Genomic DNA, 24,462 nt, shown 5'->3' with positions numbered 1-24,462 from the left:
CAGAAAGACAGAAAGAGAGAAATTACCCCCCAGGGGGGATGGCCATGCTGTAATCCCTTCTCCTCCATTCTCCTCTTGGGATCTTGGGCATGCACGCACACACACCCGGCATGAGTTTTTTAAGCAACCAGGTCTGGGACTTGAACCGTGGTCGACTACATGGGAGCCCAGCGGCATAGCCATTATGCTAACTGCTGGTCTCTCCTAACATTATTGATGATACACCTATATTGGTGATCTATCAGTTCTTTTCCACAGTCACTTGCCAGAAGGAAGGGAGTTATGTAGACAGATTATAGGGATGTAGAGATATAAATTGTATATGTGGGCATACACTCCAATACATATATTTATTTTTCCTTAAAGCACACATGCAATTATATATCATTCGCCTAGTACTAAAGCTGATTATATGGCAACTTTGGTAATTAATTCACATTCAGGAAATTTCTTATAGTGCCTCACATATTTAATTTGACAAGCTTTCTCTGGAAATATGTTTGTGCTAAGAAATCATTTTTTTAAGATAGAATTTATTGGGTCTCTCTCAAAATTGAAAAGTGCATTTCTGTATTTTAAATGTATGAAAGAGTGATTCATCTTTACTTTATTATTAATATTTATTTCCAAGACTTGTATGTGGAATACAAGTATCCTAGTTTGTCAAGCAAACTGAAATTGCTTTAATTGAGAGCCAGCAAGTTCTCTCTCCCAGGGTGTTTACCTTGTAGAGAAAGCAGCAGGGGGGAGACAGAAAGAGGCTTAGATTTTCATGCATACACTGACAAAAGCAAAGGAGTGCCTGTCACCCTTCTTAAATTTCATTTCTCCTTAAAGACCTCTATTTGCATGTCCTTATTTATTTATTTATTATCCTACAGTTGATGGAGTTTTAATTATGTGGTATGCCTTCCTATCAATTCCAGTTTATTGTTGTTTTAAATTCATTCCCAGGTGTCAGATTGAATCATCTGTTTCTCTTTTAATGTTTGAAGCAGATAAATATTTCTTCCTCGTGAGCACGTTCTTAGTTTGCTTATTCACTTAAGCACAAAGGCACAAAGGCGAAAGGGAGAGAGGTAATTGCCATTTCTGTATCCATACAGAAAGTTCTTTTAAGTTAAAATCAAGAAGGTAATATTACAAAGAAGGCTTTATTTTCTTTCTTTCTTTCTTTCTATATTTATTTTGGATTTTTTTATAGGTACTTGCTAGAGAGACACAGTGAGAGGTAAAGTGAGAAAATACAGCCCAGGGTGGATGGCCATACCGCAATTGCTTCTCCTCCATTCTCCTCCTAGGATCTTGGGCACGCACGCACATGCACATGGTGTGATTTTCAAGCTGTCAGATCTGGGTCTTAAACTGCAGCTGGCCATGTGGGAGTCCAAAGCTTTAACTACCCCACCACCTGCTGGCCCCAACAAAGAAGGCTTTCCAAGGACTGAACAAAATGCATGGCTACTTCAGTAAGAGCACCTTCAGACTATTGTGGACAACCTCAAGTGATAAAGAGTTATTATTGAATATTCAAACCAATTCTGATACATTTCTGGTTCTTTAGTATTCAAGGTTACTATTCCAGGCCATTTGTTCTACCAAAAAGTTGATTACCAAAAGGTTTTCACTCAAGTATTAAAACAATGCCATATGATCCAGTAATTCCACTCCTGGGTATCTACCAAAAGAATAGGAAGACACTCAGAAAGAAAAACACTTGCATGTCCATGTTTATCACTGTTTTACTCTCAATTGCTAGGACAGGAACAGAAGACTATTAGATAGAATAAAATGTAGTACCTATAAGGATGGATTACTACTCAGCTATTAAAAAAAGTAAAACAACAACAACAACAAAAGTAATGAGACCCTGACATTTGACAGAGTGGAGGAACATGGAAGATTTAATGCCAAGTGAAGCCAGCCAGACTATGAAAGAGAGGCATTGTGTGTCCCCACTTAATATATAACAAATACTGTACTCTATGGCAGTAACTGGAAGATTGGAAGGAATAATAACAACTGTCGATACCAGAGATAGTACAGGAAGGGGGTGAAGAAAAGGGGGTTGGGAGGGTAGGTATCAGAGGAAAGAAAAAAAAATTTTAACAGAACAAAAATGAAAAGTTATCTATTGATGATCATGACTATGTTAATATCTTGGACTGACTTAACGGAAATACCCTGCATTTATGCTGGGAAAAAGCATTTTGTAGGCTATAAAGATGTACACTGATTACATGTAAATTTTACAAATGTAACAAAATATATTTTTTAAAAAAATCCTCTGCAGATTCGTGTACTAGAATTAGAAATAATTGACAGTTCCATGTGAGTCAGACATTTGGAGGAAACACGTAAGATAGGCAAAGTAAGAGATGTGACAGGGTGACTTCCTTAGAAGAACAAAGGAGATGCCAGAAATTAACTGGAAGGACAAGGAGGGCAAACTGCTTACCTCCAGGTTTTCAGCTCAGCAACAAAGACCTGATGTTTTGTTTTGCTGATAATAAACCATGAGGTTCAAAGAAACATACTTTATCTTTTGTTCCCTACCCTTGTTGCTATTCACATTCACATAAGAACTCCACTTTTCCAGAGCTGAGATAAAGAAGCACCACACATACGAATCAACAAAATAATTTAACATTAGTTTAACTTTTGTATTTGCTTTGTGTGTAATCTTATTGTACCATCTCCGCGCTGCATAATAATCTCAAACAATACTTGCTTTAAGAAAAACGACACAATTATGCACGTTTATAAACCGTTCCATTGTATAATGTTTAAAAGATGTTTTTTAATGAGCTTAACAGGAAGAAATTAAAAACAAGATAAAGCTCCTTGGAGGGAACTGCTGAGTAGTTAAGGAAATTATGCAATGCTAAATGGGCATTTAGGAGAAAGCAGAGGAGAGTTGAAAGTCACACTGAGACTGACAAACTACTGAGGCTTAGGAATGGAAGACTCTCGCAAGAGGAAAGACAGAGACCTAAATTCAGTTCGCAGTGTAGACATGATCAGCAAATTAGCTGTGGGCATTTAAGTTAAATTAGAGCAAAACGAGATGCTTCCTGAAGTCTTCATTTCCTGTTCATGCTGGTGAGGAAAGCAACACCACAAAGCTTTTAGAGCCGCTTCCATAGACCCCCAGAGTCTGGAGAATCTATCTTGATACATTTCTTTGAAATTGTCTTTCAGTTCATTGTCATCCATAGATATACAGTGTTGCAAAGTGTAGAAACATAACAAGTATACAAGACTGGGAAAATAAAGCTAGACCTTAACTTAACCATTGATACAATGCATTTTATCAGGTGCCTAATCTCTTTACAAGGTATCTTGCCAGAAACTGTTGGAGTACTTACCCATTCTGTAACAATAACCTAATTGTGTCTACACATTTCTGCTCAACTACTTTCATATCTATATTTCTTTTTAAAACATTGTATTTCTTTCATGTGAGAAACAGAGAGGTAGAGAGAGACAGGTACCTTCAACAGGTCCTTACTCATCAGACCCTAATGCTCCTCCTAGCGCGCTTTTCGGACATTCTCACATGCACTCAGGGAGTTCCCAGGAAATGAACTCCCATGGGTTAGGTTATGTTTCCACCGTACCTCTGCCTGGCCCCTGTGTCTTTATGTCTATATCTGTGCCTATATCCCCGGGGCATTGCCCCAGTTTGTTCTAAAGGGTACCACAATCTAGGAGAACTTGAAATTCTATTATGCAAAATACAAAGCAATTGAGTATAAGGCAACTTTCCACTGAAATAGCCAAAGCATCCCAAATAGGTTGTTACATAATTTTTATGTATATGACTTCTTTTAGAGAATTCTGTATTATATCGCTCGTGAGAAACGGTAGATTTCCCCAGGTTCTGTCACTCTGAACATTTAGCCTAGCTAAACCGTACCTGTCTGCTTTCATTTTCATGTCATGCAGGCACTCGGATCGACATATTTTAGCAGCCACTACATATTTACAATGCACTGACTTTCTGCAGGCATCTAATTCAAAATGTGCAAATTGAATTGAAATCCCTGTCTTTCTCTTTCTACAAACACTTCTGGCAGAAAGCTCAAAAATATCTTTTTACTGGGAACCAGCAGTTAGCGTAATGGCTATGTCGCTGGACTCCCACGTAGTCGACCGCGGTTCGTGTCCCGGACCCGGTGGCTTAAAACTCATGCCGGGTGCGTGTGCGTGCGTGCCCAAGATCCCGAGAGGAGAATGGAGGAGAAGGGATTGCAGCGTGACCATCCCCCCTGGGGGGTGATTTCTCGCTTTCTGTCTCTATGTCTCTCTCTGTCTGTCTGGCGAGCGCATGCGCACTACAGTGAAAATCTCTCAAAAAAAAATCTTTTTACCAATACTGTTATTATTTATCCCTTAAAATTTTTATCAACCTAGTTACTAAGTCTTGTGGCTTACCCTCGTAAATACATCCTAGATTCTCTTTGCTTCAACATTAGTTTAGACTCATCAACTCTTCCATTCTTTCTTTTCTTTCTTTCTTTTCATTTCTTTTTACTTCTTAAAGGTTTATGCCCTAGGGTACATGCACTTGCCAGAGAGAGGCTGTGAAAGGGAAAGTGAGAAATCACACCCTAAGGAGATGACCATGCCACAGACCCTTCTCCTCTATTCTCCTCCTGGGATTTTGGGCATGCATGCATGCACATCATGCATGATATTTTATTTTTGGAGAGGTTTTTGCTTGCCAGAAAGACAGAGAGAGACAGAGAGACAGAAGGCGAGAAATCACCACCCAGAGGGGATGGCCACCCCGCAATCCCTTCTCCTCCATTCTCCTCTCGGGATCCTGGGCACGCACGCACATGTGCCCGGCGTGAGTTTAAGCCACTGGGCCCAGGACTCGAACCACGGTCGACTACGTGGGAGTGCAGTGACATAGCCATTACGCTAACTGCTGGTCTCTATCAGGCATGATTTCAAAGCCACTAGGTCCAGGATGAAAACTGCAGTTGGCATAACTGACCAGTGTTGTAATGATCGTGCCACCAGCTGGCCTCATGGTCATCATCTCTTGCTCTTAGACAAGCAAAGTGCTACACTCTTACGACGGTAATTACTCTACATGAAAAACTGTACGTGATGCTCTCAAAAATAAATAAATGAATAAATAAATAAATACATAAATAAATAATCCTTTGAATTATATGTGCAGCATGTCATCTTTGTATCCCAGCTTCTTCAGGAGGCTTACACTGCCTCACCTCTCACAATTTGTTGGAAACTCGGATCCAGCCATGCCAAAGGACCCACTTCACCAAAGGTGACCTTTCTTCATTCTGATCCTCCTAGAAAAAGCCTCCTCCTCTTGGTTTCCCTTGTTTTACTGCCTATAAAGCTGACTTTTTTTAGAAATGGTTTTAAATAATTTTCCTTTTCCTGATCCCTTTATGTCTGAAAGTGTTTATATTGTATAGTTTAGGCTTTAATTGATAAAAATAGCATTAATCTTATTATATTATTCTTCAGTTAGGTCATGTACATATGACAATGTGTGCGTGTATATATGTGCATATGTACTTACATGAGAAGACTTCAAAACGTTTATGGAAACAGAATTAAAGTACTAGTTTATTTTGGTGCAAAATTTCTTTTGAATTCTATGCATGGTTTTTTCAGTAGCATACATTTTTATGAAGTTCTCAGAGACCTTAGTATTTGCACATATGTATAACACATATATAAATAAATATATAGAGATATCTATAGACACACACACACACATAGATGCAAGCAAGAAAATGAATGAGAGATAGTGAGTATAAGAGAAATTGTAGATAAATTCTGTATGTAATTTATTATTTTAAGATCATTACAATTTATTAATTTTTAGGATAGTGCTTGGCACATTATAGGACATCAGTCAATATTTAGTTAATCAATGAATGCTATAATAACCATTTCTTTATAGTTCTTATAAACTATAAGCATTGAGAAAATGGAAAAAATCCTAAAAACATTTAGGATATTTTGTTGATCACAGTAAAAACCTCACTATAGTTAACCAATATAACCTGTGTATCAGTGCTTTTGAATATAAATATGTTCATCTTTTTCCTACATAATAAAAAAGGAAAAAAGAGACATTTTTTAATTTCATTGTCTTCCTTTTCATGCTGAAGCATCTTCCTGGGGACATACCTGCCAGTTGCTCTAGTTGAAAAGTGCTTGATAATTTAAAAATATGCAAATCAGCCTGGGGCCTACATTACCTTGGGATCCCCAGTGGAGGAGAGGTTGACTCTATTTACAAAGCGAAAATCAGCACTTATTAAATCAAATCTCTCTTGTACCGAGCAGGGATTACATTGGTCTCCCAGCTCACTGAATGTACGTGTCTTAAATCCCTGTGTATATCATAGGGGCCTTTCCTTGAAAGACCTTGTCTCATGCAAATGGTTTTCTTATCTGCCCAAACAGCATAAAGTTACCAGAAAAGGGGACAATCATGTTCAGTCCTTACATATTACAAAAGCACCAACCAATAAAGGTAAGGCCTTTTTTTTTTTTGCTGTCTTGGTATCAAGATACGAAGATAGTTTACAAATTCACCATATCCTCCCTGAAGTTGGTCTTCTGACCTGCGTACAATTAGTGAGTCCTGTAATTAATTAATGGAGGGATGCACCAAGGAAGATGATGACAACTTCTGATGTACAAATTCCTTTCTCGTTTGAGTGTTTAGGAGCACAAACTGGAAAGCCAAAGAACCTGGGTCTCTTAACTTGCCTTTTATTTAGTTCCCATGTGTAGAAGCATGAACAAGCAGCTTAAGTTCAGAGGTTTCAATTTTTCTAACTGATTAAACAAAATAGATAATGAGATGATGTACTTCGTACAAATGCTGAGAGAATTCAATGAGCTTCTATTGTAATTGATGGGATTTCATGCAGCTGTGAAAATATCTATTACTATTACTCAAAAACTGCTGCTCTATTTTATTTATTTTCAGACAACTTTTTTTTTTTTTTTTTATGGTTTCTATGTTTCCCCCAAACTCAGTCACTGAGATTTGGTTGGGATGGGATTAAGAGGGTAAACATGTTTTACCTTCATGGTGCTGAAACCTGAGGCCTTTGGGAAAAAGATTAGGATGAGGTGATGAGGGTGGAGCCCTGAGATAAGGAAAAGAGATACACAGGGAGGGTGGACACAGCCACTCTGCTCAGCCTTGCCTCCTGATAGGATCTGGATGCTCTAAGACCCCACCAGATCTGGCCCCTGCCCTTGAACCTTGAAACCATAAGCTGAATAAGCTCTATTTTTATAAATCATCGCATTTTGGGTCTTGTCTCGTATTAGTAAAGGAACAGACTAAAACACTATAGAAGCCACATTTAAGAAATATAAAGGGCTCAAGTCATTAGTCGATGAAGACTATTCAGATAAATCGAACAAATAAGTATAGGTATAAAATCTCTCCTAGGCTCTGGTTTTTTCTAGAATTGTTTACTTTTGCTTTTGAACTGGCCGAGCAGTAGTTGTATATAATCTTTAGAAACAGTTTGATGGAAAAAGAAATAGTTATCTGAAATAAACATGAATATTCATGTAATCAGGAATGTTGTCTTCAAATATGAGAGCCAATGTCAATAAATAAGAGGTAGCAGACTTCTCTGAATGTTTGCATTTAAAAAAAGGGAAAGAAAGAATTTGATGGGAAATATACAGTGATGATACTGAACTATTCAGGAAATAAGAGGCTCGTTAAGTTTATTTGCACATCCAAACATCTCCCATCACATAATTTGTCTTAATAAAAGTGTTCCTATAAGTGGGACATTCTGTATTAAGTGTTAGAACTAACAGTAACCAAATGGCAAAAAACAACTGATTTTTATCTCTATTCTCAATAATCCACGGACAAATAAACAGCACACAGAAATGAAGGCAGTCCTTTGAGTGCACTTAAGATAGACCTGATGCTTCCATATTGAATACCATATCAAATTCTCATTAATTGGATATTAACTATATACATAATATCCTGCCTACAAATAAGTTAGTCAGTCAATCACACAATGATCTTTTATTTGCAGTTTATAAGTATTTTTTATTGTCCTTCATAAAGACTCAGCTAAGCTGGAATCAGCAGTTAGCGTAATGACTATGTTGTTTAAGTCCCATGTCGCCAACCATGGTTCAAATCCCGGACCCTGTGGCTTAAATTCATGTCAGGCCCATGTGTGTGCATGCCCAAGATCCTGAGAGGGGAATGGAGGAGAAGGGATTGTGGCGTGGCCATTCCCCCTGTGGGGTGATTTCTCGCTTTCTGTCTCTCTCTCTCTCTCTGTGTATCTTTCTGGAGAGCACACACGCCCTATAGCAAAAATCTCTAAAAAAAAGAAAAAGACTCAGCTAAACTGAAGTTATTGTTCTTGGTCCTAGATTTCCGCTGTCAATCTAAGCTATGTGCAAAAGTGTCTGTGAGTCTGTGCTAAGTAAACAGGAGCATGATTCTGTAAGAGTTGGGTTTCATAAGGGCCCCTATCCATTATAAAGAGACTGTGAAAATAACCTTCCGTCTTCTGTCTCTGTGACACTGTGCGTGGGAAAGGAACTACAAGTGAACAAAGAGCTGTGGTCTTGGTGAACCACATGCTAGGGTCGGGGTCTCATTTATGAGCTGGGAAGTTTTGCCCAAGCCTAAGCTATTTACTTCTCTTCATCGAGTCCTATTGTTGCAGGAAACTTGGTTCTGGACTTTTCATTAATGGAAGTCTTATGTGGTACTTAGTGGTTAAGTGCATTTGTTTTGTTATAGTCCTCATGGCTACAGATCTCTAGATGCTCGTATTTTATCTTTGGTTGGCCAGGAAAGACCAGCATCATGGCACCAAAGTGAAAACATTAAGGTTAGAAACGTGGAACATGGTCCTTGGAAGGAAAAGGGGAGGGAAGACCACATGGTATATGCTGAGAACCCAGTACATGCTACAGCTACAAGTGAAGACATTTTAGTGATGTGACCTTTGTTCTTTTTTAAAAAGAATTACTTACTCATCTGTTTTTATTAGTTATCATTATTACTATTACTATTATTATTATTTAATGTGACCAGAGAGAGACAGGGAGAGAGAAAGGGAAATTAAAAAAGCAAGCAGCCAGATCTGAGACTTGAACCATGGTTGGCCATGTGGGAGTCCAACACCTTAACCACCACATCACCTGCAGGCTCCTGACTGGTTCATCATAACCCTATGAGAGATAAGTATTACATGTGTAGGAACAGAAGTCCAGAGGAGTCAGAGGAGCTAAAATGCATTTTCAGTTTTTGGAATTATTCAATCCTCTTTGGAGAAGACTTCCTTATTCATCCTTTTCTAAAATGCTACCCTTTCTGGGGACAGCTGATAACATAGTTGCTATGTCACTGGATGCTCACATGGCCGACTGTGATTTGAGTCCTGGACCCTGTGGCTAGAAAATCATGCTGGTACATGTATGTGCATGCCCATGATTCCAGGAGAATGGAGGAGAAGGGATTGTGGTGTGGCCATCTTCCCCGGGGAGGCAGGAGGAGAGTGATATCTCACTTTCCCTTTCACTGTCTATGTCTCTGTCCCTCTCCCTCTTTCTTGGCAAATGCTCATGACCTATGACAAGGCAAAACAAAACAAAAGAAAAGAAACAAGACAAAAATGGTACCCCAGGCATTTTTAGCCACTCAGCCTGCTTTATTTTTCTTTTCAGCCCTTGCCACGCTACCAGATGCCACAGTATATATTTACCTGTTAGCAATTTATCCTCCACATCCTCAACCTCGAGCTCAGGTCCTCTGTTGGACACCATAGGCCTAATTTCTGGATGGAGCCTGGGATATAGCAGACTTTCAAAAATTACTTTCTGACTCATCGTTAATGCAAGATTTCTCTAGCTACTGTATTTCTTTTCTGATATATGTGCTTTTGTTCACATCTGCTAGATTCATGCCATTATTTCTTGGAGGCTCTTTTTTTTTTTTTTTTTTTTTTTGAGAGGTTTTTGGTATAGGGCGTGTGTGCTCACCAGAAAGACAGAGAGAGACAGAGAGATAGAAAGCAAGAAATCACCCCCCAGGGGGTATGGCCACTCTGCAATCCCTTCTCCTCCATTTTTCTCTCAGGATCTTGGGCATGCACTCATACATGCCTAGCATGAGTTTAAGGCACCGGGTCCGGAACTCGAACCGCTGTTGACTACATGGGAGTCCAGCGACATAGCCATTATGCCACCTGCTGGTCCCTTTGGTTGTTATTTTTAAATATGTTACCTTTCAGCTTTCTCCAAAGGCATTTTTAGTAGAACCAAGTGGGAGAGTTATCCAAAGTTACTTTAGTGGTGGAACTTCCTGTAGCTACCCAGAGCTCATCTCACTAGACTTTATTGAAACAATGATCACTTTTACCCTTACTGTCCTGATATTCTACCTTAAATTTTTCAAACTGCAAACATATATTAATAGATAAGAAATAATAGAGACAAGCAAACATGAATCCATCACCTAGAGATTCTCACATCTATGGGACGTTTTGTAAAAGGGGTAACTTTGCTAGAGTGCAGCTTCACAAACTCTCCTTATCTTCCTGTGCTTACAGTACATAGCGGTTTTAAGAAGAATTTAGGTCAAGGGATAAATCCTACAGAGAGGCTTCCACAATAAAGGACGTGCTCATTCTGCCAGCTCCCACACGTGAAGCAGTGCTGTTCTTCACACGCCCATTGCGTTCTGTACATAGGTCCTTCCTGGGAATTATTATTTTGTATTGAATACTCTCACCCCCACTAGACAATAAGTCCCTCATGGTAAGATATCAAGTTATTAATTTCCATATGCTTAATTTCAAACACAATGCCTGTTACTGGAAGGTAAGCCATAGATTTTTTTTTTCTTGACTTATCTAAAAATTTGCTTAAAACTCTAAATTAAATCACTAGAAATAACACAGACTTCTGAAAAAAAAAATCACATCAGAAGTATAGTTTGGTAGAGAGAAATATAATTTAGTATCTAGAGTAAAAGAGCAGAAAATACTTCTGGGTATCATCAGTTTTAAGGTATGCTCCCAACCTTCAAATACATCGCCTCCCTTTTAAAATCATACTAATGTGCACATGTTATATTAAGGTTAACATATTTCTATTCTCCTATGACCAGAAGAACATAATAACTTAGGGCATATTAGGGAGTTTATTTTTTTAAGTCCCCCTCCCACTCCATGGGTTAGATATGTTCACCTGAGAGGGACAGAGAGAGACAGTGAGAGGGAAAGTGAGAAATCATCCCCCAGAGTCACAATCCCTTCTCCTCCGTTCTCCTCCTGCGATTTTGGGCATGCATACACACCAGGGTGTTTTTAAACGGCCAGGTTGGAGACTGCAACCAGCCATTCATGTGGGAGTCCAGTGCCTTAACCACAACCCCACCTGCTGCCCCCATCTTAACGAGTTTATCGATGCCAATGTTTTCTAGTAGTAGTACCAAGGAGTGCATAGATGCCAATAATTACATAATACTTTATGATTATCAATTTTCCTGTGAGTGTAGAGCTCCCCTAAACTCATCTTCACTCATTGACATACCTCATTCAGTCCAGCCCGAGGGTTTCTCACATGCTTTTCCCTCCACTTGAAGTATCCTCTCCCTTTCTGTATGACTGTGTCAATTTCATATTGCAGTGTTCATATGAAATACCATCTCTTGAATGAGACCTCCCATTAGACTTCATCCTCCCTCAATGCCTACATCTTGCCCTAACTATTGAGTTGTTAGAAAAGTCATGACATATGTTTACATAGAAAAACAGAAAATGTATCATGACTTTTCCTACAACCCACAGAATTATCTCACTCTTCTCTCTAGGTTTGAATCAAAATCTTGTAAGTATATGATATTTTTACTTAATGTGTGATTTACCTGTCTTAATGAAAGATGGTAGGGACAGCAGTAAGGGGTTTTTTGTTTTTGTTTTTGTTTTTGTTTTTTTTGGACTATCATATACTTTTATTGAAATCATTGATTCAAGGGTATTCTCAATAGATGTTTTAAATAAATGAGTTTATGTTTTGCTTTTCCCTCCACTTGAAGTATCCTCTCCCTTTCTGTATGACTGTGTCAATTTCATATTGCAGTGTTCATATGAAATACCATCTCTTGAATGAGACCTCCCATTAGACTTCATCCTCCCTCAATGCCTACATCTTGCCCTAACTATTGAGTTGTTAGAAAAGTCATGACATATGTTTACATAGAAAAACAGAAAATGTATCATGACTTTTCCTACAACCCACAGAATTATCTCACTCTTCTCTCTAGGTTTGAATCAAAATCTTGTAAGTATATGATATTTTTACTTAATGTGTGATTTACCTGTCTTAATGAAATGGTAGGGACAGCAGTAAGGGGTTTTTTGTTTTTGTTTTTGTTTTTGTTTTTTTTGGACTATCATATACTTTTATTGAAATCATTGATTCAAGGGTATTCTCAATAGATGTTTTAAATAAATGAGTTTATGTTTTCTACTTGAACTGTTTCTTATGTAACATATCAAAATTTCTCAACCTAAGCACAGTTGATACATTGGACCAGATAATTCCTTGTCAATTGAGTTTTAAGATCCCTAACAGCAGGTGCTGCTAATACCAGTAGAGCTCACCATCTGACACAAACAGCAATATCGCAAGACTTGCCAGACACTTCCTGGAGGGCAAAATGATCTCTGATGAAGAACCACTGTTATAAATTCATGCAGTAAAATAAAGCATAAAGCAGGACATTGGGTTTTTTATTCGTACTTGTCCCCTCCAAATGAAAGATCATTTTTGATACAACATATTGCGATATGTTGAGTTTGGATAAGCCAACTTAAAGGAAAGTTTACATTCTGACCTACTTTATAATATTGAATAATAGTAATAGTGCAGCACTTACATACATCAATGTGACTGAACACATAAACATAGTAATTATCATACACCAAGTCAATGTTTCCCGAACATTAAACGACTTAGTCTTACATCACTCTATTAAGCATCCTCTACTATCCAGTGCTACTGATGACACTGAAAAATAAAAAGGTCAGTTTAATTGACAAAGATGAAAAAGATGTAGGTGAAGACAATCACTACAACTCACACAGATTGATGCCAGGGTCTTTTCTGAACCGTCCAATACGCGAGCTGCTAACCAAACCCCTAACCCTCATGTCCCATAGTTAGGGACTGAAAATACGGTTAGTCTGAACTGAGTGAAAAATACATCAGGTAAGTAGCAACTAAGTGAAGTAAGTATGAGACTTACAGGCAAAAAAAGAATATAACATATGATGATATATTTAAAGATAATACTGAGATGGAGAAAAACACATAATTAAAATATATGTGTCCTGCTTATTTTAACTTTTTCAATATGGTTGATAGAAAATTTAAAATTATACACGTGGCACAAATTTTCTGTTGCATTATATTCCTTCCTTCCTCCTCTCTTCATTTCTTTTTCTTTCTTTCTTTCTTTCTTCTTTCTTCTTTCTTTTTTTTTTCCAGGTTTTACTAGAGGGTGGTATGCTCACCAGAAAAAGAGAGGAAAAGTAAGAAATCACTCTCCATGGTGAATGGCCATGCTCTAATATCTTCTCTTCCAGACTCCTCTCAGGACTTTAGGTGCATACACATGTGCCTGGAGTGAGTTTCAAGTCACAGGGTTCAGGACTTGAACACATAGCAGGCCGTGTGAGATCCAGCACCTTAACCTAAACACCACCTCTGACCCTACATTGTATTTCTATTATATAGTTGGTTTGCTCTTCTTATCATGTCCACCCTGAGCCTCCTTTTCTTTTTCTATACATTGATTGTATTACTGACAGTGGGTCTATTCAGCTTAGCTATGAGATTTCATTGCTATGCTATATATGAAAGTTCCCATAAACTATAGAACTCTCAAAACCTTGATTATGTAATTAAATGATGTCATACATTAAACACTAGTTTTCTAGGTGTTAGATCACTTAAACCATCAAGTAACATTCTAATTACCATGACTGAGTGTTCCCAATAGTCAGCTAGGGTTGCACATACTCATAACAGAAAAGATAATTTATAAAATAAAAAATCCATAAACTATGTTTCCCTCTATAATTAAAAAATAATGAGACAAGACAGAAGATGGACTGAAGTGCTTCTAAATGTATTGTGCTGTACATCTGGAAGCATACATGGATTTCAATTCATTTCTGCCATAACTAGCATTTGGGCCTAAACATCTTTATCCTTAATTTTCTCATTTTTAGAATGACGATCATAATGTCAGCCTGAATTTGTTGTGATTAAGTAAGACAGTTTCATAAGTAACCTGGTATACTCTCTGTAAAAATTCTATTCAGAAACTGGAAGTTATGCTGCTGCTTCATTTCCTTATTTTAATTATCATTATTATTATTACTAACACTACTGCTATGCAAGGGTTTGTAGAATACACCTAACTGAAATCAATCGTAAATTTTGACCTAATGAAAGGAAATAAAGTATTAATTGAATGAATAAAGGAGTCATAATAAATGACAAAACAATAGAATGAAATTTTATTGGACAATGTTGTATTTAAAATGTTTAATTTCCTCATTTAAGAAGAATCTATTAATTTGTTTATTGAATATGCCATTCATAAATAAACTGCATTTTAGATAGACATGTTCCTAAAAATTTTATATATAATAGTCCGTTTAATGAGAATTTATTTCTGACAAAATAATTTTTTCAAGACTAGTTTTATTCATTGTGGATTACACAATTAATTAGTTAAAGTGTATTCTCTTGGATTTGCTTGTTCAATTTCCTAGTAAAAGGATCAAGATAAAATGTGGCCAGAAACACATATAAAATATAAAATACAAATTTGAAATCGCTTACATGTCTTTAAGCCTGTTTCAAAGAACTGTAAAAGATTATCACTGGTTTTGTTTTCTTCGCTAATGATAAAGGTAATCTGGAGCTGAACCCTGATTATGTGAAAAGACCTGAGGGATATGTGACTTAAATATCTAAAAAAGAAATATCACAGACACGGGCATATGTTTAACTGCTCAAGAAAGTCTTATCTGAATTTTACAACTCCTCTATATACAGAATTCCAAACAATTTAATTCAAATCATGCATTAGTAATAATCAAAGTTAGATTAAACACACACACACAGACGCACAGACACACACACACACACACACACACACACACACACACACAGAAAAGAATAAAATGCTTTTAAGGAGTCAAAATAATCCAGTAAATCCAGACCATAATTCCTTCTGAGTGTCCTTAGTGTAAAGATATAAATACAAAATGCTACTTCTGTTCACATTTTAGTACTTTAATGAAAAAGTATTTAAACCAAAACAAACAAACAAACAAATCTAAAATGGGGGAGGGGAATGTCCAATTTAGAGGTAAAATTAAGGACCTAGATCACATAAGCATCTTCTTTATGCGCCATATTCATAACAAGTCTGAATTTTATCCTGAAGTTCAAGATTTTGTGGAATAACAGGAAATTGTTTAAGTCTTGGAAGTGTCCATTCATATTATCCTCCCTAGTATGCAACGAAATGTGCAGTCTGCCCATTGTGTGTGCAAAGAATGTCTGCATGCATTACGTAGCCAGAAGAGAAGGGTTTTTAATCTGTTCTCGACCTATTTTGAGAATGTGAGTTGATTCAAAGTTGATCTACATATTGGGAACCAGCAGTTAGCGTAATGGCTATGTCGCTGGATTCCCACGTAGTCGACCGCGGTTCGTGTCCCGGACCCGGTGGCTTAAAACTCACGCCGGGCGCGTGTGCGTGCGTGCCCAAGATCCCGAAAGGAGAATGGAGGAGAAGGGATTGCGGCGTGACCATCCCCCCTGGGGGGTGATTTCTCGCTTTCTGTCTCTATGTCTCTCTCTGTCTGTCTGGCGAGCGCACGCGCCCTACAGTGAAAATCTCTCAAAAAAAAAAAGTTGATCTATATATTGACCAGAAATAGAAAATACTATAGAGTTGTTGCTATTCCACACAAAGTGATGTCAAATGCAAGTCTGATTAGTCCCTAAGACTCTCCATACAAAGCTCTTTATGGTACAGTCCTTATATTTTGTCAAATAGAGTTTTCATTGAAATTTTTATCAAGTGAAGATCTTTTTTTTTAAATTAAATTGTTAAGTGGAAACACATTTATGGTAAAATTATGACTTAGTTGGTTTTCTAATAAAATATTTTGCTAACTGAAGAACAAATCTTAAATCACAGTTGTAGATACAAAATACACATTTGAAGAGTTTTGGGGATCACAGGTCTTCCATTCTCTCAATAACTTATGCTTGAACGACTTCATTTTATTTTTTTTCAGAACAACGAATTCTTCAGCATACATACCTCTTGTTATTTTTATAGCACAATTTTTAGTCTGGTTTGAATCAAAAGTTTGATGATTGTTTTATTTTTCTTTTGCTTTTTTCTTATGCTAACACTTTCGCCCAGTAGAATGACCATTAAAGGGTGCTTACTCTGCGGGAAGCGAGGCGGATTGTCATTGACGTCTGTCAGTGTGATGTTCACGGTCGTGGTCCCGGAGAGGCCTCCCATCTGGCCACCCATGTCTTTGGCCTGAATGACCACTTGGTATTGTTCCCTGTTTTCTCTGTTCATGTTTGGCAAAGCCGTCCTGATGATACCTTGAGGAACATGCAAAAGCTTTTATTGTTCTCATTGAATTCTCAATTATTATTTGATGAATGCTATATCAGTAATTTTTAACTAGTAATAATTTGAAGATAAATGTTTTGGCTATTAATTTGTATTGTCCTCAACACTGAAAAAGGATTCCACATAAAATTTTATGATTTGTGTTGCTTTTTCTATTTTCTAGCAATATCGCAGTGTTGAGTGATCTAAACCCATATGCAAAAACACTGAAACAGTTCTGTTTTCAATAGCTCACACAAACATCGGAGTTATAAAATTTCAGTGTGGCTTTCTATCAGTAGTATTGGCTCAGTAGTATTTTGTAGTGTACATGTTCCACATTTTGTTAATTCATTCACCTGGTTGTGGACATTTGGGTTGGTTCTTAGCAATAGGGATTAATGCCACAATAAACATGGATGTGCAAATGTTTTTCCAACTGAGTATTTTCCTATCCTTTGGGTAGATACCCAGGAGTGAAATTGCTGGATCATATGGTAGTTCTATTTGTAGGTCTTCAAGGACTCTCCATATTGTTCTCCCCTCTGGACCAAGGTGCAGTGTAGTTATGATGGGGAAATTCATTTGGAATGCTGCAGGATACACAGCAATTGAATGTAAGAAATTAATTAATTAATTAAAAGGTAAAAACTAAATAAAAGGCAAAAAAAAAAAATCTAAGTGTGGCATAATCACTTCTGTCCTGATGTTAACGGTTAAGGTTTTGTTCTTGTTTGCCCATCATTTTTTTTTTCTACTTATGAAGGTCATAAAGATGATTAAATGAACAAATATCAATTTATTATTCCTGACCTGTTTCAGGCTCCACAGAGAAATAGGGCTGCCCTTGGAGAATGCTGTAGATGACTCTGGCGCTGTTCCCGTATGACGGGTCGTCGGCATCGGTAGCTGTGACTTGCACCACAGAAGTACCTGAAGTATCCAAATTCAGCTTAGTTCTGCACAGCACCAGAAGGAGGAGCAAAAGCACTGGTTTTCATTGAAGACTTGAATGCTTTTTGGCTTTAATAATGACCTCTTAAAGAAATATTTATAAAGCATTTGGATGACAATCATGTCCACATAGTGTCATTAAAGGAGAACGCTGAATTCAACTACATAATATTTATTTAACCAACAAGCGCCCTTTTTTTTAATGCATGCAATAAATAATGCTACAGTGTACCAAAATATAACACACACAGTCACTTTACAAATGTTCAGGTTTGATATTTAAATTCATTTGCACATAATAGATTTGTTTCGTGTAAAGGGCATATCTAATCACAGAGGAATAAGTATGTTCCTCTTTCTCCCTCTCCACTAATTAACTCTAAAAATAATTAACATCTGCTCTAGAATACAATTTTATGAATAGATTAAATTCTAAATTTAGAAACAATCCAACATGATCCCAAGTTCCGTGGACTATTAAAATCTATTTAATAAAGTTCATGATATTTAAAAGGGCTTTAGAGTAAAGGAATTGCCACAAGTCCTTGAGATTTAGCAAAGTAAACATTAAATAATAATCTCAGAACAATGCTTTTGAGAAACGCAAAGTCTCAAAATTGCTATTTTAACTGTTACAAGTAAAAATCATCAGAATTGTTTCAGCAGTTTTAACAACTTACAAACACTTGAGAAGTGTCTATTTTCTTGCTAAATACAACCACATGTCTCTAAAAGTATTATAAATGCTTGATGATGCTTTTGATTTCCTGTCATTCTCTATTAAAAAAAAATAAAACAACTGGAGACCAGCAGGTGGCATGGTGGTTAAGGCACTGGACACTCCCACATGGCTGACAACCCTTTGAGTTCTTGGCCTGGTCACTTGCTTTCTCACTTTCCCTCTCTCTCTCTGTGTGTATCTCTCTCTGGCAAAATTAAAATAAATGAATGAGTAAATAAAATTAAATTAATAATTCTTTAAAGAAAAACTTTTAACTTGGTCTACAAGTACACTTTTCATTCATTTAATTTGAAAAAAATAAATTTCATTTACTTGAATATAGCCCTACTATTCTTATTCCTCCTGTCTTATAGGTTACACTAGCTTTGTAATTCTCTATTACTATGTCATAATTTTACCATATTTGAATACAAGATTTCTATCAGCAAGTTTCATATATAATGATAGTAGTGAAGAATGTTTCTAGACAGTAAGAAAGAAGTGAATATTTAATCAACCCCATGATCTAAAATTAGTAAATAAATTAGATGAACTCTTCAGGTAAATTATGACAAGAGTATACGTGTAAAGAGTTTATACTACATCTATTCTAAATATATTTTAATAATATATTTAGGGTCAGAATTTCACACAACTGCTATCCAAATCCCTGTGACTATATCTATATAATATATAGTCATAATATGAGAAAAATTTCATTGTAATTTTTTTATGCTGTTTGAACATCATCAAAAATGATGCAAATAAACTCACCTACAACAGACATTTCAGGAACACTGGCTGTGTAAATTTCTTCTGGGAATGTTGGCTCATTGTCATTGATATCATGGATTTTGATCACAAATTCAGACTCTGGTTCCACTGGTCTCAAAGTTCTTCTGTTAATAGCTTGTGCACGTAGAGTATAAAAGGCTTTTTCCTCCCTATCAATCCTTCTTGTGGCATGAATATCACCTGTTTTTTCATCAATAATAAAAAGAGTACCAGCTCCATCTCCAGATAAAATATATTTGAGTGATCCATCTCCTTTATCTTGGTCTGAATGTAACTAGGGAAAATGAAAAAGAGTATATTCATGATAATGTGTAAAGGTGCTTAAAGCTGAAAGATTTCACAGAGGTCCTCCCTTGAGCGATGGGTCAGTTATCTTAGTCCTTGAAATGAAAACTGAGTAAGTTTGATCACACTCATTTATCTACTTTAAACAATAGGAATATCCTTTGCTATATCATTGTGTTTTTTATTCTAAATAGAAAAAAGATACTAAAAATAAACCAAACTCCTTTCTAGCTTTGCTAGATAACTAATCATTTTCAGGGGCAAATAAATTCCAGTAAAGAGATAAGCCATCAGCCTTAACATATTGGTGTAAACATCACTCTCTCATCTCTTCCTGTGAATGGAAAGTTCTTTAAGTCATAATATATAGGAAATTAGTCTCCTATAAACTTATTATTAGTTACTGTATTCCTGTTGCGGAATGAGTATTATTTTAAGATTTGTGAGACATAAATTGAATTTCAGGATTGACACCCATCAGGATTTGATTCATTCTATAGACAGCGACTACCCCATAAATATTTGTGGGACTCTGGGCGAGGGAACAGATACATACTTACATAACATATGCCTATGTATTTTAATATTATAAATCAATTAATAACAAAATAAAATCATTTATGTTCTAGCTTCCTACCTTGTCAAATCTATCTCCTTAAAAACCTCAAAGGACAGGATCAGCAGGTGGCGAGGTGGTGAAGTTGCTGGACTCTCATACAGCCAACTGCCATTCAAGTTTCTGACCTGGCCACTTGCTTTCTCACTTTTCTTCTCTCTCTCTTTGTCTCTCTCTGTCTCTCCCTGGTGAGCACAGGTGCCCTATAGCAAATTGAAAATGTATATATAATAATGAGGATAATAAATAAAAGTAAATCAATACTTTTATTTTAAAAAATCCTCAAAGGACAATTTCTGTACAGTAGTGCAGGGCATGCCTGTTCCTTGCCCTCAGGCCTGTGCCTGTAACATAGCCATGCTGAATCTTTCCAATTCAATCAGCACATCAAAGAGTCATTTACATGGACATCTAAGCCCAGTCCAGCGCTTGTGCCATCCTAGAGACCGCACTAGCCCAGTAGCCCATATGTCATGAGCAAATTCTATCTGTATTGATTTTTTAACAGACACCTATAATGCCAGCCCTCGGGCTTCAGGGTAAATGTACCAGGGAGAATCTGGCCTTTCTCTAGGTAGCAAACCTGGAGAAGACTCTGCTGGGACCGAGAAGCAAACTCAGGAATGTTCGTTCAGGAGGGACTAATGGGTCCCAAGCACCTTGAGGATAGTCTAGAAAAGGGCATTTAAGCTCCAGTCCAGTCTATATCCTTCCCCCCATGGAATTCTTACCCTGAAAAGAAACACTTGGCAGGAATAGCACTTGGCATAGAAAAACACAAGAATTTTCCTTTAGCTGTACAGTTCAACCAGTAACACTTTCATATACTACAAATGCAGTTTTATCATTTGCAATATAATAACATCTAAAAGGTTTCTTTTCATTTTGCTACTTCTTTGGTAAGACATGTCAAAAAACAATAGATTGGGACCAGCAGATGGAGTAGCTGTTGTATCACAAGATTCTCAGATGTCCAACTGTAGATGTTCCAGACTTGGTGGCTTGAAAATCATGCCCGATACATGCGCATGTGTGTCCAAGGTTCCAGGAGAAGAATAGGGGAGAAAGGATTTTGGCATGACCATCCACCAGAGGAGAGGAGTATTTCTCACTTACCCACTCATCGTGTCTTTCTGCATCTTTCTGGTGAGCACACACGCCTTATGACAAAAACTCTCATACACACACACAAAAAAAATCTATAGATTTTTAAAATTTTAACAAATTATTTACTATAACAGGCATCATCATGTATTTTTTAAAATATTCATATAAAATATACACAAATCAGAATGGGTAAATCAACATAGAGAATTAAAAATTGAAAATGATATACTTTAATAATTTGAGAAATTGCATAAATAATCTAAATATATTTTATTTCTGCTCTTTACATTATTTTTAAAAATATTTAATTCAATATTTATGATTATTATTCTTTCTTAATTTGACCAGAGAGAGAAGGAGAGTGAGAAAACAAGAACTCAGGTCCAGGACTTGAACCATGGCTGGCCATGTGGGAGAATAGCACCTTAACGACCATGCCACCTGCCAGCCCTAATATTACTAACCTTAACATACATTTCTTTCTAGTTAGGCATAGAAAAATTAAACTATACAGTGATTGAATATATAAAAATAAATAAAGTAGAATGTTTAATTAAAAGTGTCTTTTTCTGTATGGGAATTTATGACAGTAAACTTAGTTGTGAAAATATTTTTATATAAACAATAATCATTTTTGTTTTTAGAGAGTGTGCATGTGCTCACCAGAAAGAGACAGAGAGACAGAAAGTGAGAAGCCACCCGCCAGGGGGGATTATCAAGCCACAATCCCTTCTCTTCTATTCTCCTTTTGGGATTTTGGCATACATGCACCTGATATGAGTTTTTTAAGCCACCAGGTCCAGGACTCAAACCGCGGTAGACTATGTGGGAGTTCAGCGATGTAACCACTATAACATCCACTGGTCCTGACAACAAAAATGTTTTAAAATAAATAGATCTCATACATATATAGCTAATATATTGTGTTACTAGTTATCACTAAAAAAGGAAGCAGATTTTTTTGTGTATTTCGCTAATGGTATGTATTACTTAGCATTTAGTCATCAAGTCTAAATAAAACTCCATTTTTCTGATTTCTGCATAGATATTCATTATTTTACATAAAATGGATAAAGAATTCCAAATATATATATGTACTTTTACTACAAAAGTAAAGAAGTCAGGTAACAAATAATTTTTACTGCATTTTTATATATTCATAAGCAAAGAGAGAAGTTGAGAAACTCAAGAAATATTTGCTTTTAATTAAAAAGCCCTCAGAAGTAATATATGACCACGTTGTATAGAAAACCACTCTCAAAAAGTCAAAAGATTGATGCTTTTTAGTAATTGAAAATGCACATTGTTGCCGGGAAACCTTCCAATTACACGCGTGTGCAGCAGAGTGGCAATATTCCAAATGGCAGATCTAAGTGTTGCGTATTTCTTGCTCTGTCCAGGAAGCAAAATAATTTTAAAAAATATTATTGATATTATCGATCACTTGATTACACAACTGCATGGCTTGCTACTAGCAGACAGTTATGATATTTACCATTTACTTAATCATTTTAATTGAGAAATATTTGTTTACTGTCATAAATGTCAGGGTTCTTTTAAAAGCAAATCAATGAATTTTAGTTCTAAGGAAGATGGAAATATTTTATATAATGAAAGTTCACAGGAGAGCCACCGAATTAACCCCAAGAACAAGGAAGTGTTTCTTAAACATATAACCATGGAACTACCAGATATAATGAATGAGAGAAGATTTAAACATGGGGAATTTTTTTCCAATTTATGAATATTACGTATCTCAGAAAAAATACTGGATGAATATAGAACATAGATTTGGGAGGAAAAAAGAATATATGGCAAGATTGGGAAAATTAAAATCAGTTTCCCAGGGCTGGCAGGTGCATGGTGGTTAAGGCACTGAACTCCCATTTGGCTGACTACAATTCAAGTCCTGGAGCTAGAGGCTTGTATTCTCGTGCTCTATCTCTGTCTATCTCTTTCTGATCAAATTAAAATAATAATAAATAAAATTAAATAAATAATTATTTAAAAAATAAAATAAGACCAGTTCTTCTCTTCTAATCAGACAGGGAACAAATAGCTGCTGGGAGTGGGGGCAGCAGGTAGTGTTGTGGTTAAGACACTGGACATTCCCACATGGTTGACCACAGTTCAAGTCCTAGACCTGGTGGCTTACTTTCTCACTTTCCTTCTCTGTGTGTCTGTCTTTCTCTGGTCAAATTAAAATAAATGAATGAATAAGTAAAATTAAATAAAGAACTCTTTTTTAAAAAAGCTGCTGGGACAGTGAGATTATTAAAGTTCAGGTTTGGAAGATAAACCACAGTAGGATTTTTACCTTCACTTATACCACAGAGAGTGAAAATTAAATTTTGTAATTGAACCACATATGATGGGAATTTCTGCCCGATTAGAAAATTGAACATAGTAGTAGTAGAGAAGCAAAGAGATGAAGGTTGTGAGTTAGACTATGGTTTTGTGAATCCAAAAATGAGAGAATTCCTACCTTCTACAGAGGGAATATAGTTAAGAGAGACAAATTATGCCTACAAATCCATATGTCTGGTCTCAACAACCTAGACTTAATAATAAATTTTTCTTGCAACAGTAGCATTTGCATTAATGATCATTTGGGTTTAAAAAGGTCTTTTACTACAAAAGGAAACAGCTATCACTAACTCTATAGTAAAAGGAAAAAATGAACACATTTGGGGACTTGTCATTAACCTGTTTAATAAGATTATCTTAAAAAAACATATTTGAGAAACAGAGAAGGAAAATAACAACAGCAATATTTAATGGGTGAGGCAGATAAATGGATTTTTAGGTCTACTGTGACCTGGGGAATTAATTTCTTCTCTAGATAAAAATCAATGGGTATGATAACAAAGGAGGGGCTGGTGGTTAAAGGGGGCAGAGCCTACATGGTGGACCACGGTTCAAAGTGAGGAGACTGGGATAGGATGGGGAGAGAGGGAGCAGAAGGAATTGCTGAGGGACCTTGCCCTATTAGGGTGCTTTATTTTTCCCTCTCTGTCTATCCCTGATGAACATACATGCTTATTGGTAATTAAAAAAAAAAAGACCATTCAAATCAAGAGCTAAATCATGATAAGTCCATTGATGGTGATTGTTTCCTAACAGTTACAGTAGGAGTATGAATGAATCTATGGTCTCTTCCTTCAGCTTCTCATCTTCTTTTAAGTATTTTTTTTTATTATTTAGTTATCTTTTTTTATTTCATACTTTCTCCACATTTTCCTTGATATCATC

At 36.4% G+C, this 24,462-nt stretch overlaps 1 protein-coding gene across 1 annotated transcript in view; it reads right to left on the bottom strand.

Moving 5' to 3' along the window:
* Positions 1-24,462, bottom strand: part of CDH10 (cadherin 10) — a 205,073-nt gene that overhangs the window by 50,552 nt on the left and 130,059 nt on the right. The window contains exons 3-5 of the mRNA XM_006157669.2: positions 19,182-19,476; positions 17,546-17,665; positions 16,555-16,722 (exon numbers count right to left, since the gene is read on the bottom strand). Coding sequence (XP_006157731.1) covers positions 16,555-16,722; positions 17,546-17,665; positions 19,182-19,476 — 583 coding nt within the window. The remainder of the gene's footprint in view (positions 1-16,554; positions 16,723-17,545; positions 17,666-19,181; positions 19,477-24,462) is intronic.

The sequence above is a fragment of the Tupaia chinensis genome, unplaced genomic scaffold, assembly GCF_000334495.1.
Source record: "Tupaia chinensis unplaced genomic scaffold, TupChi_1.0 Scaffold000553_1, whole genome shotgun sequence".
Taxonomy (NCBI): domain Eukaryota; kingdom Metazoa; phylum Chordata; class Mammalia; order Scandentia; family Tupaiidae; genus Tupaia; species Tupaia belangeri.
The sequence above is the reverse complement of the archived record's forward strand: the minus strand, read 5'-3'. Positions and strand labels throughout refer to the sequence as shown.